Source organism: Phalaenopsis equestris, unplaced genomic scaffold (genome assembly GCF_001263595.1).
Source record: "Phalaenopsis equestris unplaced genomic scaffold, ASM126359v1 Scaffold000392, whole genome shotgun sequence".
NCBI classification, from domain to species: domain Eukaryota; kingdom Viridiplantae; phylum Streptophyta; class Magnoliopsida; order Asparagales; family Orchidaceae; genus Phalaenopsis; species Phalaenopsis equestris.
The window spans coordinates 676,058-690,947 of NW_018164834.1; the positions used below are offsets into that span (position 1 = coordinate 676,058).

At 31.8% G+C, this 14,890-nt stretch overlaps 2 protein-coding genes across 5 annotated transcripts; both read left to right on the top strand.

Annotated features, from left to right (window-relative positions):
• The first annotated feature begins 207 nt into the window (after positions 1 to 207).
• LOC110026675 (agamous-like MADS-box protein AGL29) lies at positions 208 to 1,853 on the top strand. The gene is made up of 3 exons (XM_020727714.1): positions 208 to 448; positions 611 to 941; positions 1,510 to 1,853. Exons 2-3 carry the CDS (start codon positions 611 to 613, stop codon positions 1,851 to 1,853), a joined length of 675 nt encoding a protein of 224 aa, XP_020583373.1. The 5' UTR covers positions 208 to 448.
• A 6,539-nt stretch (positions 1,854 to 8,392) lies between these two features.
• LOC110026704 (glycine-rich RNA-binding protein 4, mitochondrial-like) lies at positions 8,393 to 13,647 on the top strand. 4 transcript variants are annotated; one of them, XM_020727767.1, is made up of 5 exons: positions 8,393 to 8,590; positions 8,833 to 8,901; positions 9,333 to 9,457; positions 13,092 to 13,146; positions 13,449 to 13,647. In XM_020727767.1, the coding sequence occupies exons 1-5, from the start codon at positions 8,509 to 8,511 to the stop codon at positions 13,457 to 13,459; spliced, it is 342 nt and encodes a 113-aa protein (XP_020583426.1). In that variant the 5' UTR covers positions 8,393 to 8,508; the 3' UTR covers positions 13,460 to 13,647. The 4 variants fall into 4 exon arrangements, with proteins under 4 accessions (XP_020583426.1, XP_020583428.1, XP_020583425.1 ...); XM_020727769.1 differs by having other exon boundaries at positions 9,333 to 9,439; XM_020727766.1 differs by lacking the exon at positions 13,449 to 13,647 and having other exon boundaries at positions 13,092 to 13,440.
• The last annotated feature ends 1,243 nt before the right edge of the window (positions 13,648 to 14,890 follow it).

Below are 14,890 nucleotides of genomic sequence, written 5' to 3' on the forward strand. Positions count from 1 at the left end.
TATATATATATATTATTCAGAGTAAAAAGGGGAACCGAACAAATTAATTGCGCCATTAAAGAATATTTTCAAATTTAAAATTTTGTTTCAATTCTGTGATCGGCGGCCATCTAAATTTAGAAATTTTTCTCTCCGTTTTCTCTCTCCCGGATCGTGAGACATAAAAAGGGAAAGAAATAAAAAGGACGAGAGAGAGATACTCTCAAAGCTTTTTCTCTCTCTCACGATTCCTGTTCTTTTTCTCCCACCGGCGAAGCCTTCCGCCACCGTACTTCACCCAACAGCGGAGACTCGAAGAAAGCGCGCTGCTCCTCTGCCCACTCGCCGGCGATAGAAGCAAGTTTCGTTCGTCTTCTCTCCCTGTTCGCTACAGCAGGGGACGTAAATCCTTCTTCTAGGTCTCCGTTCTCATTTAGGCCAACTTACAGGCGCATCGTCAAGTACAAAGGTAAATCTTCTTAATTTATTGAAAACTCTGCCCGCAACTTCACCTGCAGCTAAGATTGCATTTTTCTGCAAAGTTTATCTTTTTTACTTGTGATTTCAAATTTATGTTGGGCGGACACTTCTAACCGAGAAGTCCTGCAGTAATTTTTAATTTGGTGATTAGATGATGATGGAGAGGAAGAAGAGGCAGAGTATGGGGCGGCAAAAGATTGCGATGAAGAGGATAGAGAACGAGGAGGCGAGGCAGGTCTGTTTTTCAAAGAGGAGGTCGGGGCTGTTCAAGAAGGCGACGGAGCTCTCTATACTGTGCGGGGCGGAGATTGGAATAGTGGTCTTCTCGCCGGCCGGCAAGCCTTTTTCGTTCGGCCACCCGTCATTGGACTACATAACGAGGAGGTTCCTCAGCGGCGGGACTGGGGCGGCGGCGGCGGGGCAGCTGTGTGGGATGTTAGTCGACAGTGAAAAGTTGCATCATCTCAACGAAGAGCATGCAGGTGAGTTGGATTGGATTTATTAAAGCGAATTTGAATTTAGGGGCTGTTTTGCATCAATTTTTGTTTTTTATTTTGGTTTTCTTTAATTTTTTTTAAATATATTTGATTTATATAGTTTTTATAAGTTATTATTATTTCTTTAAAAGAAAAATTAACATATTTTATTTAAAAATAATAATTTGAATGCTTTTAAAAATAATTAGTTAAATCAAACATATTTTATTTTAAATTAAAATATAAACACACACACATACATATTAAAGTTTAGATATTAAACAAGTACCTAAATACTATATTGCTTATTTATAATACCACACATCAACTTTAGGTGCGCTTATTTCATCAAGACATTGAGCTCAAATTTACGTCCGGAGTCCAGTTGACACTTGTCAAGTGACAAATGGGCTCACTTTAATATACTGGCTTGGTAGTTGTTAGAGGGGTGAAACCCACTTATCACGTGGCATATGGCCACTGAACTCCTGACGCAAAGTTAAATCTAATAGTGATAGCAACTGATCCCTTCCTATACCCCGTCTCTAGCACTTATGTTTCCTTATGGATGCAGGGTTGCTGGAGAAGTTGGAGGAGGCAAGGAGGAGAAGGGTAGAGCTTGAGACAGAGATTGCGGCGCAGCGGGTCGGGTCAAGCCTCCCCTGCGACATGGAGGTGCACGAAATGAGTGTAGAGGAGATAGACAACTTCCAGAAGGTTCTCGAAGAGTTGAGAAGGAATGTTGCGAGCAGACATGAGGAGCTCCAGATTCAGGGCATGGATATGAAGATGTTAAGGGCCGGCGTTCCGCCCCTATTGAGCTATGGAGGTGGATATTTGGGCGGGTATAATGGGTTCTATTTAACGTCGCCTCCGGGCGGCGGATATTATGATCCGGGTTTTCCTGCATGGGGATAGCTGGATGAGCTGAATAATTTGGGCTTTTATTTTCTCGTAGTTTAATTTTCTTTTACTTATAAAACATTATTTTTATTCTTGGCTTGCTTTTGGGGATTAGGAATAATGGAGGATGATAAAGTATTGTTTGAGTATTGATGAGAATTGATTTAGCATATTCTGATAAATTAAGTTCAGAATATTCTGATACATCAGAGATATATACCACACCATTCTCATGTCTTTATACAACTAACCCTTAAACTCTCACATTTACATGCATACCGTATAAATAGCTCTTTAAGATTAGATCAAAAATACTATCAGCATTCACTACTAAGAGAATGCATAGTTTTTAAAGGCAGTTCCACAGGATATGTTAACAGATTATGGACTTTTTTTGGGTGATCACAATTAATTTTCTATTTTCTAAACTTGAGAAGTCCATGTAATTTGGTTTTTAAATGAAGAATAATATAATATGAATAGTACTCACAATATAACTTTGTATTTATTTTCCTATTCAATGATAATGAAAAGGATGCTGATGATATGATTATATTGCCAAAGCAGATAAGTGATGCATATATGATATTGTAGAAAAAAGATATGATTAATTTCTTAATGCTGACTTTTTATTTGGAGAGCTAAAAGATATGATTAATTTCTTAATGCTGACTTTTTATGCAATAATATCTATGTTGAATCTCTATTTGTTAAGGTATTTTTTTTTATTTCTTGATTCTCTCAACATGTATTTTATGTCACTTGGAGGACTGCCTAGGCAACTGTGGATACTATTAAGTTTTTTTTTGTATGTTTTTTATTTGGAGAGCTGTGATGATGTATATGACCTTAGAGATTCATATCGATGGATGAATTTTAATATATATAAAATTGATATTTGTGTAATAAAAATGCTCTTCTTTTTCAATCATATGAATGTTGGGGTTATTGTAGAGGGTCTTTCTACTAGTATTGTATGGTTTAAAAGAAACAATGATATTCTCTCTTTAAAATCTTCTGAATTCTTATAATGACAGATTTTTTTGTTAGTTTCTCTTTGTTATGAGATCTCGCAGTTTTATAAATATTTATTTATGTATTTCTATTATTCTTTTTAGCTAATATTTCATATAAAAATATTATTGTACTATTAAGACAAGCTAATTTTATGTTTGTGGTTTTCAACTTTCACTAAATATGAGCTCGAGGACTTATGATGCTTGTAGAGACTTGTATCGTAAATGTGAATTGAAATGTTCTCTGCTTACATTATGAAGAGAGAATAACTACGTGAGAATTTCTTACACGTGTCTAAGAAAAAGATCAGCACAGAACTGTGATTTTTTTAGGCGGGTGGATCTGTTTGTTGATTCTACTTTGGATGATAATCAAGTGTGGATGGTATCTTTGGAGAAGAAGTTCTCTCGTAAGAATAATTGTCCGAATTTCAAAATTAATATTTTAATAATATTAATTGATGTTTTAATATTTTAATTTTTGATATAGATTGTTGTGCTACCAACTATAAAGTGAAAAGTCACTTTTATATGTAATATTTGAACTCATATGTTTTCTTAAGATTTTGAATGTAATTTATGTTTACATGTATGGGTTATCAAGCCTTCAATGGTTATGTTACAAAAAACACAAAGGCAAAAACATATTATTTTCATAAACAACAAAAAAAATGGTTGTAGCACAATTGAACAATACAAACAAACACACAACTACTACTCAATAGTTTTTTCAAATAGCTACGGTTGTCCCAAACAAACCCATAATCATCGTCTATTCTTATTTTGACATTTAAGATCGTATAATTGTGTAATATTAGATTCTTTGGATTTCATTTTATGGTGATGCTTGATTTAGTTATAAACACATATAATTAAAGTACATTTTTACTCGTTAATTAATGTATTTATAATTTAAATCGTGTTTTAGGTGTTTGATCTGGGCTCATTTGTACTCTGGATTGGATTACCTTTGATATTGTTGGCTTTGGCTGATCGAGATGTCTAGTTTGATATTAAATTTGTTAAGCTCAGTTTAAATAATCTTTAATTTAACTCTGAAAGATATCATTTGTGTCAAAGATAGTGGACTTTTGGGTGGCATATCACCTCTTATTATTTCTTCTCAAATTATTATTATTGTTTTTATTATTTAAAGGTTGTTTGGCTACCAGTAGTGAAATAATTCATGAGTTCATAAATCACAATTTCAGATTTAATTAAAATTGATATAAATGACCCAAAACCATGTTTTAAAGATCGTGAATCATTTCTCAACCTGTAGCTAGGGCTGATCAAGCTGAGCCGAGTCGAGTATATCATGGTCCTGAATTGGACTTGGCTTGTTAATATTGTAGGTTATTTTTGTTCGGCTCGAGTTTGTATAGAGCTTTCACATGATATTTAAGATTAAATTATATTAAAAATTTTAATGCTTGAACTTGATTTGTTCATGTTATGTAAACATGTATTTAAATGAGTTAATAAATAAGTTAAAAATTTGAGTGAGTATTTGAATTTTCATACTAATTTTTTAACAAATAATTTTACAGATCTAAATATATAAGAAATTAAATTAATTTTAAATTAGTATATAATTATTTATCTCAATTAAATAAGAAAATATATTCATTACAAGCAATATTTTTTGTAATCAAATAACATACATGAGTACTAGGGAACAACAAAGAATTCTAAGCAGGGGATAGGAGATGGCTTCAGCGAAACAAGAGGGGAAGTGACTAGTGAGATTGCAAATAGGAGAGTATGTTTCAAGGTTAATATATTTTTATTTATTAAATTTAATTAATTTTAGTGATTAATAATTATTAATTTTTTAAAAGCTAATCATAATATATTGGTTTATGTGTAATCATTTTAATTAATTAGTTTAATAAAAAATTTATTGATAATTAATTAATATAATAAATATTTTACCTATATTAACCATTGAATGCAAACAAAAGGTGTAAATACAAGTAACAATGAGAATGGATTAAATTAATTTATTTAAATTGAGTTAATTAATAAATATAACACTGTCGTTGCAGGTCCCAAGCCCGAATGTGAAAAGTGAAGGATTACGTTAAGTAGTCAACAACCAGCATAAAACTTGTCGAAAAAAATCATGACATGAATCATTTTGATCATTGTGTAAATGCTAGGGTGTCCCCTTGAAGCGACGCGCTGTATAGCCTAAATACAGTGAAAAGTGTGCAGGGCCGCTACACCGGCGTCCGGGTGTAGTGTTAAATAAGCAAGGGTTTCCACATTACGGGCGAATGCGAGTAAAGAAGTTAGTCAATGAAACTAATGAAACTAATATTAGGATAGGATCTTGGAATATATGTACTCTCAATGGTAAATTAATGAAATTAGTTGATATTATGATTCATAGAAAAATTAATATCTTATGTATTCAAGAAACTAAGTGGGTTGGAGAAAAGGATAAGAAGATTGATAATTTAGGTTTTAAACTTTAGTATTATGGTAAGAGTCACACTAGAAATTGTGTAGGTGTAATTATGGATAAGAGTTTGAAAGATAATGTTGTAAAAATTAATATAGTTGGAGATAGAATTATAGTCATTGAGATTATCATTGATACTAAGATTTTTAATATTATAAGTATTTATGCTCCTCAAGTAGGTTCAGATATAGTGTCTAAATATAAATTTTGGAATGACTTAGAAGACTTAATACAAATGATACCTCTTGAAGAAAGAATTTTTATTGGAGGAGATTTAAATGGACATGTTGGTAGAGTGGTAGAAGACTTCAGAAATCTCATGGTGGCTACGGTTTTGGAGTAACTAATGAAGAAGGTAGAGCTATTTTAGATTTTGCTTTTCTGTATGATTTTGTTATTACTAATACTTTATTCAAGAAAAGAGACGAGCATCTTATTACTTCTAAGAGTGGATCTAATAAAATACAAATTGATTATTTTCTTATGAGAAGAAGAAATCATCATGATTGTAAAGATTGTAAGGTAATTCCAAGTGAAAATTTAAGTACCCAACATTGTTTATTAGTTCTAGATTTCAAGATTAATTGTTGTAAAATAAAGAATACTAGGACACATTATCGTAAATTTAGATAAAAAAACTTAAAAGACACAAATAAAATTATTTTTATGAGTAAAATTCAAGATTTCAAAATTTGGGGTATTCATGAAGAAGCAAATGTTATGTAGGATAAAATAACAAAAACTATTAAACAAGTAGCAAAAGACGTGCTTGGAGAATATAAAGAAAAAATTTTTATAAATAAAAATAGTTGGTGGTGAAATAATAATATGCAAGAAAAGATAAAATATAAGAAATTATGTTATAAAAATTGGTTTAAATGTAAAAGCTTAGAAAACTGGGAAAAACATCAAACGACCCGCAAGGAGTCGAAAAGAACAAATTGTGACACTAAAAATCATGCTTTTAATGATCTTTATAATAGATTAAATATTAAGGAGGGTGAAAAATATATGTATAAACTAGCCAAACAATGAAAAAAGAAAAGTAAAAATTTAACTCAAGTAAAGTGTATTAAAGATGAAAATCAAAAAGTACTTTTCTTAGAAAAAAGATATTTAACATAGGTGGTGAGTTACTTTGATAAACTTTTTAATAAATTTTTTGAAAATACAACCGACTTTAGTGATCTTAATATTGCGAATAATAATAAAATGTTTCATTTTTACCGTCACATTAGTGAAAAAGAAGTTGAAGAGGCTTTAAGAAAAACCAATAGTGGAAAGTTTGTAGGACCTAATGTTATCACAGTTGACGTGAGGAAATATTTGGAATTTGTGTGAGGTCCAAAAGGTTTCCTGATTGAACAATCTGAAAGTTACATGGTACGAGTATCGGTCTTTTTGAAATCCTAAAAAAATTGAACCCGAAACACATATAGTGAATCTACTTCATGAATATGATATCAATTGCACCTTCAACTTCTTAAACTTATTAACATCAAGAACTAGTTGTGATACCTGCCGAGTCATTTGGGGTCCAAATAAATCTAGATGATCAAATACATTAGAAACTAGCTGTTAATCACAAAAGCTATCGGAGGGTAATTGAACATAGGTTAAGACGCATCACGAAGATTTCTCATAATCAAATGTCAGGTAGGTCTACTATGGAGGCTATACATTTATTGAGAGGTTTGATGGAGAAGTTCAGAGATAATAAGGAGAATCTACATTTGATTTTTATTGATTTAGAAAAAGCTTGTGATAAGGTTCCAAGAGATATCCTTTGGAGAGTTCTCGAGAAGAAATGTGTTGATATGACTTATATTCAAGTCATTAAAGATATGTATACTAGTTGTTACTTGTGTTCAAACTGAAGGAGGATTGACCAAATATTTTCCTATTTATGTTTGATTACATCAGGGATCGACTTTAAGCCCATATCTTTTTGCTTTAGTTATTGATGGTCTTACTGGACATCTACAGGAGGATGTACCTTGGTGTCTACTTTTTGTTGATGATATCCTTCTTGTGGGCTCAGAAAAAACTTGAATCATAGAGGTTTACATTGGATTCTAAAGACCCTCATTTGAGTAGATCTAAAACTAAATGAATGGAATGTAATTTTAGTAGTAGTAGCTCTAGTAAAAAAGTTGTAAATATAGGTGATCAAATTATTAAAAGGTGTGAATGTTTTAGATATCTCAGGTTTATTGTTCAAAGTGATGGTGATATAGATGGGGATGCTATTAGTAGAATTCACGTTGGTTGGTTGTAGTGGAGGAATGCTTTGGGTCTATTGTGTGATAGAAAAGTATCGCTTAGACTGAAAGGAAAATTTTATAAGATGGTGGTAAGATCTGCAATGCTCAATGGCGTTGAATGTTGGTCTTTAAAAGAGAAGCATAGAACTAAGTTAAGTGTTTTCGGGATGAGAATTCTTAGGTGGATGAGTGGCTTTACACTTAAATACAAATTGCGAAAGGAATATATCTATGATAGGATTGGTGTAGCTCCGGTGGTCTACAAAATTAGAGAGTCATCTTAGATGGTTTGGTCAGATTAAACGTCAAACGTCTGATTATCCGATTAGGAGAGTACATGTTTTAGATTCGACTTGTGTTAAGAAAGACAAAGGTAGATCTAGGAAGACTTGGGCTTATTGTATTAAAAATGATCTTAATTTACAAGAACTAAATGAAAATATGACACTAAATAGGACTCAATGGAGAAAAAGGATTCTGTAGCTCACCCCACTTAGTGAGATTAAGGGTTTGTTGTTATTGTTGTTGTTGTTGCGAGTTAATTAATAAATATATAATTAATAATTAATCTTAAAATATTATAAATGTAATAATAATATTATTAAATTTATAAATGAATAAGTTGTAGCTAATCAAATTTTAATTAATAAAATACCATATATGTAATATACCGTATCTGAGATAGAATCTAGAGTATTTAAGAAATTATTTATTATTGGACATTAAACCAAATTATTTATTATTTTATTATTTATAAATTAAACGAACAAGGTTTGAGTTTTATTAACTGTAGTTAAAGTTGTTGATCGGTGCAGTGGTTCATCTACAGCCCAGACTGCAGCTTGAACCGGCGAGTCGAACTGCGGCTCTTCGCCCATTTCGGTTAGTTGATCTTTGAAAGCTTCTTATTCTAGGGTTTTGAGATGTTCGCGAGGGCCGCGAACCTGTCCCCAGCAAGATTGATTTTTCTGAGGCGGTCTTTCAGCTCCGAGATTTTTATTAGCAGTACGATCTCATCTAGGGTTGGCATTTATTGATATTTGACACAGCTCTATGATTCTAGCTCTTATTTTGTTCAAAAATATCCTGAAATTATCGATTTTTTCTCTTTATTCTTTTGAATGCGAATTAGATCTCTGTTTTCTTTATAGATAATTTCCTGCACCTTTAATTTTCTTAAAGTTGTCGCCCTCCATGAATCTGTACTTGCAGGAAGAGGAAGTGATCTACTTATTTTTCATTTGTAGGGTTATCTTACTACACTACCGATGAGGAACTCAGTGATGCATTTTCGGCTTTTGGAACTGTAAAGAATGGTAGTCTTCATTAAGCTGCTTGTGTTTTGATTATGAGTTTTCCTGTGAGACAGCTGTTTTTTATTTCTATTTTGGGATATTTACATACATTCCACACAATTCTTATGTATTTACATATGTAACACCCCAAATTTTGATATTTGCATTTATAGCACTTTGGTGTCACAAATCAATGCATCAAAAGGTGCTCACTTCTTAGAAAGTTAATAGTAGTGGTATGCTTGATATAATATTAATCATTTGAGTGTTATGCATGTAAATATGAAAGTTTAGGTGTTATAAATGTAAATAGATAAAATTCTGAGGTAAGTGAGTAAATGCCCCTATTACTACTTTTTGAATTTTTATTTTTTCATGGTTCTCATGTGCCTTAGTTAGAGTTGTATAATTTTTGAAATAGCTCTATAAGTTTAATTTGATTTAAAATGCAGCAAGGATTATCAGGGATCCAAGCACCAACAGGCCTAAAGGTTTTGGTTTTGTGAATTATGCATCTGAAGCAGAAGCTCAAAAGGCAGTGAAGGCTATGGATGGAAGGGTATTTTTTTTTTTTAAGGTTATTTGTGTCAAAGATTTCATCTTTTGCATGATATATCATGCTTCATAATTATTAATTAATTGAAGATGGATTTATAATGTCAAAAATTATTTGAAATTCCATTATATAATGTAGTATGAGATATTGGATGTAGTTATTGAGAAACATCACAGATTAACATGTCTGTTGAAAATCAAGACAACTTGATGCATCGGCTTCTATATTCGCGGGTGGTTGGGGTTGGTACACATTCTTGCAAGATTTGCCTTTAAATAAACTTAGGCAATCAAATGTATAAGAATCTTTTCAATATAATTATAAAATGTATTTGGAGGTTTACAAAGGAGAGAATGCTATGATTTTTGTGAGCTTTGTTAGGTTTTTCGATGTAACTATTTGGAACTTGCGTGCTACTAGTGTCCGTCACTTGCAAAACCTGAAAATGATTGGACCAAATGGATATTCTGTGATCCACTTGACTGTAATATTAGCAACACTTTGAAATTCTCATACCTATTAGCATACAAGGAACTAGGTGTGATATCTATTTAATTGTTTAGGGTCAAATAGACAGAAGGAACGAAGTATATTAGAAACAAGGTTATGTTTAAAAAAGTTTAAAGGAATTTTTTAAAGGAGCGCATGTCATGATATTTGTGTGAGGTCCAAAAGGTTTCCTGATTGAACAATCTGAAAGTTACATGGTACGAGTATCGGTCTTTTTGAAATCCTAAAAAAATTGAACCCGAAACACATATAGTGAATCTACTTCATGAATATGATATCAATTGCACCTTCAACTTCTTAAACTTATTAACATCAAGAACTACTTGTGATACCTGCCGAGTCATTTGGTGTCCAAATAAATCTAGATGATCAAATATATTAGAAACTAGCTGTTAATCACAAAAGCTATCAAGTGTTTATTATGAAGAGAGTGTTACAATCTTTAGGAGGTTTAAAAGGTTCCCACTGAAACAATGTGAAAGTTATATGATAGAGGTGCATGTTTCTTCTAAATCTTGAAAATAATTGAACACAAGGATATGTTGCAGATCTTTCTGATAACTACTGAATCAACAACCTCAATATGCCAGACTTAGTTGCATCCATGAAAACAGTTGTGACATCTAATGAGTCATTTTTTCTAAAATCCTTTCTCCCCATTCTTGAGAGTGAGCTCACCCCTAAGTGTCCACCAGCTCAACATAACTAGGAGAGTCTGTAGATTGATTAAATCCTAAGTAACCATAAAACATTCTCCAAAAGGCATAACTATTAGGAGCAGCATAAGTGCATCTAATCTATTTTTGAACTATTCCAATTTTGTATGGCATTCAATTGTTCATGTTCTGAGCATTTTTTGTTAGCACTTGGAACTTCTTCAGCTTTCTTCGATTTCAATTCATTATTCTTGGCTTCTAGTTCTGACAGATCTGCACAATCTTGGTATTTTAGACTTATCTTTTCTGCTTTAGTGCTCCATTTTGAGTGATGTTGGATTTGTTAAAATACTAAGAGAATGCTTTACAAATATTTGATTCATACTATCATATTAGAATGTATTTTGGAGAAATTTTATAATCTGGTTATATTTATGTGAGAACCTTTTATCCCATCTTATTTTCTTCTTGTTTTTTGTATTAGTTTTTTGTTTTTTGTGAGATATATATATATATATATATATATATATATTCGTATCAATCCCACTTCACATATGCGCCAATGCCTTCTTATATGATAATATGCTTGTTTGCTGCATGAGTTTTATATTTGTGAGTTTTAAACAGTTTTTTTTTTGTCTCATCATAATGTTTTAACTGGACTCCGAGAGGAGGGGAAGTGGCACCCAAATGGTGAGATTCTATCTCCAACCTATCAAAGTTCGAAAACTTTGTTGTTTTGTTGTGTTCTCTAAATTTTTTACTTCTAATTTCTATGATGGATAATAACATGGCGCATGATTCTTTGATCTAATTGTCCTACATTAGAGTGTATTTGCCACTTTTATTCTTTAAATTCTTTAATCACAACTATGCTTAAATTTTTTTTGGCATGCTCATTCTCTGCTTTGTTTAAATCATCTTCACATTCCCGGTGTAGGTTGGTAAATTTTATGCTGGTATTTTTATTGTCCTTTTTGGGAAGCATCACAGATTGATATGTCTGTTGTGATTCTCTCAAATGTGTGCTATGTTCTCAAATTTTGTCTAAATTACCACGAGCAAATTTGCTTATTAAACAGTATAGCAACCGCTTGAGTTGCATCCTGCATCATTTAGTGCCCCAGTAATGAGACTAATCCTCACAGGTTACATTTGAAGGGTTTAGTATCTGTCTTTTGGGCGTCTTTGACCATTAATAAAGTTTCATTGATCAATTATTAGTTTATTTCTTTTATTTTGGCAAATAACACTTCTGAAAAATATTTGTTCTCCAATGTTCTTTGGTAACATAGGAAGCTAACATGCATCGTACTACAATAACTCTTTCAGCATGATTCTCATCATCATATTCAGAATGGTAGCTTCATTATCTTCGATGTCTTTATTGCTTTTATCATCTAATGATGATAAAGCATGTTTTTATTAATGCAAATGTCTTTTGAATTTTTTAGTGTAACATATATCCTTTTTGGCATCAATCTTGGCAAGTAATGTCATTGCTCTGGTTGCAAAAATGCCGCTTTCTTTTACAGAACTCACAACAGTTTTAGCCATACTCGAGTTTGTGGTTTTGAGAAATATTCAATTAGATAGAGTATTGTTTAGTGGCATCCACTTATGTTGTATTCATGTGAAAGGCAAAGTTGTTTTACACATTTTTTTGCATCAATGCATCAATTTCCTTTTTTTAGACGGTTGAGTACCTTAAAACTATATACATTTACTATTTGTAGAAGGTGGTATGTATGAATTAAGGTTTAGGTGTCAGATATGTAAATTTATGGGACTTAAGTGGTATTTATGTAAATCTTCCTATTTCTTTCGAGTTAATTCTCTTGCTCTCTTTGGGGCTTCATGAGAGATTTCGGACACTTCAAAAGTATGATGTGATATAATCTTTGCATCGAATCAACAACTGCTGCTTTGCATTTATAATCCATTGCTTACTTCATGCAGATTAGATCTTCCTATTTTATATTTTGCGTCAATGCATAATTATTTCTGTTAAATAGTTTTTCTTGTAAAATCTTTGGGTTTCATATTTTTATCATTTCTTACTTTTAAGACTTGTCATTGCATCATAATAAGATTAATCATATAATGCTCATATCTTAAATTAAAGGGCCATTTACATACCACCAAATTCCTATGTATTCACATATCTAACACACAAACTTTACTTTTTACATCTATACCACCCAAATCATTCATATCACATCAAGAATACTACTATTTTAATCTTTAAAAGGTTAATCTTTATTAAATAAATTTTTTCATGCATTGGTAAATTGGTATAGATGTAAAATTTGATGTTTAGGTGTTAGATATATAAAAATACATAGAATTTGAGCGGGGTATGCTTGCGTGTCTTCCTAAATTAAATTTAGGGGTTAAAACTTCATCATGTTCAAGTTTGAATCAAAATATCTATTTTTTATGATTTACTTTCCTAACTTCTTATATTTTATTATTCTGATTTTGGACAGATCTTTGGTGGAAGGTTGATTTTTGTAGAATTTGCAAGACGAAAGCCTCATGATGGTGGGCAAGATAGCACATAATTCTTATGTATTTACATATCTCACACCTAAACTTTCATATTTACACACAACACCCAAATCTTAAGTACATATCATCATTATCACTTTTAAAAGGTTGGATTCACTTTTCCTGCACAGGATTAAAGCATTAAAGGGCTATGCATATAAATATGAAAGTTTAGGTGGTATGAGATGGGTAAATACATAAGAATTTTGTGCTAAGAATGTAAATTTTAATTTTTTTCTTCTCTGCTGGATTGTTTGTTAATCTCTTTATTGGTGTTGGATGCCTGATTTTTTTAGGTGAGAATTAGCTGGTTGCCCTGCTTAGAAAATCTCAGAGACAGGAAGATTTCCTAAGAGATGTACCATTATTTATTTATTTATATTTCTTTTTTTTTTTCTAAATTATGAAAACAAATCAAAGAAGGATGAGGATGATTGTGTAAATGGAGAAATTTTGGGTGACTCAACTTTTGGTGATTATGAAATTTATATTCAATAGTTTTTTTAGATGAAACATTTGGGTGATATAATTGTAAAATTTAGAATTTAAATGTTAGCTATGTAAATATTTAGGAGTGGGAGGTATATATGATATCAAAAATAAAATAGTTCACATTGTAGGAATGTTGGTTCATTTTGTTTTTTACCGGGTGTATGACTATTAGATCAGGAAGCAAATGTTGACGTGATATAAATGTTTATTGATTACTAGTGTATTACTTGAAATATGAAAATTTTTAATAAGTTTGAGATTTATTTTGTATATATGCATATAAATAAGATTTTTTTCATGTATGGAAAGATGTATTTTACATTTAAAAATTAAAATAGCGATATTTTTTTTACGTAATTTAAAAGATTTGGGTGAAAATGCAATGAGTTGAGATGTTAGATATGTAAATACGGGGGAATTGGGTGGGAAAAAATTTGCGTACATAAGACGTACGCAGAGCTGCGTACGTCTGTAACCTGCAAACAGGTTACAGGGAGGATTTTAGGAGGTTATAATCGAGTTATACCACCCGTAACCTCCTTGTAACCTACTTGCACCTTCGAGTAAGTTTTGCGCTTCTGTTTTCATATATAGGTAGGTTACAGAGAGGTTACAGGGAGGTTATAAGGTGTATAACGCAGTTATAACCTCCTGAAATCCTCTCTGTAACCTGTTTGCAGGTTACAGACGTACGTAATTCTGCGTATGTCTTATGCACGCAATTTTTTTCCAATTGGGTGACGAATATAAATGTCACATAAAAGAATAGTGCAATGCAATGAGTTGAGATGTTAGATATGTAAATACGTGGGAATTGCGTGACGAATATAAATGTCACATAAAAGAATGGTGGCATTTACGTGGGTTGTAGATGAGCCAAGTTTGAGTGGGTTCATGTTTGTCTTGTGTTCAATTTGATTTATGTTATAAATTGGCTTATTTTTGAAATGCTTGTGAACGGTGAGTTTATGTTCAATTTAATTTAAATATTCTTGTAATTCAACAATGCAATGAGTTGAGATGTTAGATATGTAAATACGGGGGAATTGGGTGGGAAAAAATTTGCGTACATAAGACGTACGCAGAGCTGCGTACGTCTGTAACCTGCAAACAGGTTACAGGGAGGATTTTAGGAGGTTATAATCGAGTTATACCACCCGTAACCTCCTTGTAACCTACTTGCACCTTCGAGTAAGTTTTGCGCTTCTGTTTTCATATATAGGTAGGTTACAGAGAGGTTACAGGG

Bases quoted from the DNA above. Each gene is read 5' to 3' on its own strand.
- LOC110026675 (XM_020727714.1), top strand. From the start codon at position 611: ATGATGATGGAGAGGAAGAAGAGGCAGAGTATGGGGCGGCAAAAGATT. The intron at 942-1,509 runs GTGAGTTGGATT...TTATGGATGCAG, and splicing joins TCTCAACGAAGAGCATGCAG to GGTTGCTGGAGAAGTTGGAG.
- LOC110026704 (XM_020727766.1), top strand. From the start codon at position 8,509: ATGTTCGCGAGGGCCGCGAACCTGTCCCCAGCAAGATTGATTTTTCTG. The intron at 8,591-8,832 runs GTACGATCTCAT...TTTCATTTGTAG, and splicing joins CTCCGAGATTTTTATTAGCA to GGTTATCTTACTACACTACC. The intron at 9,458-13,091 runs GTTATTTGTGTC...GATTTTGGACAG, and splicing joins GGGTATTTTTTTTTTTTAAG to ATCTTTGGTGGAAGGTTGAT.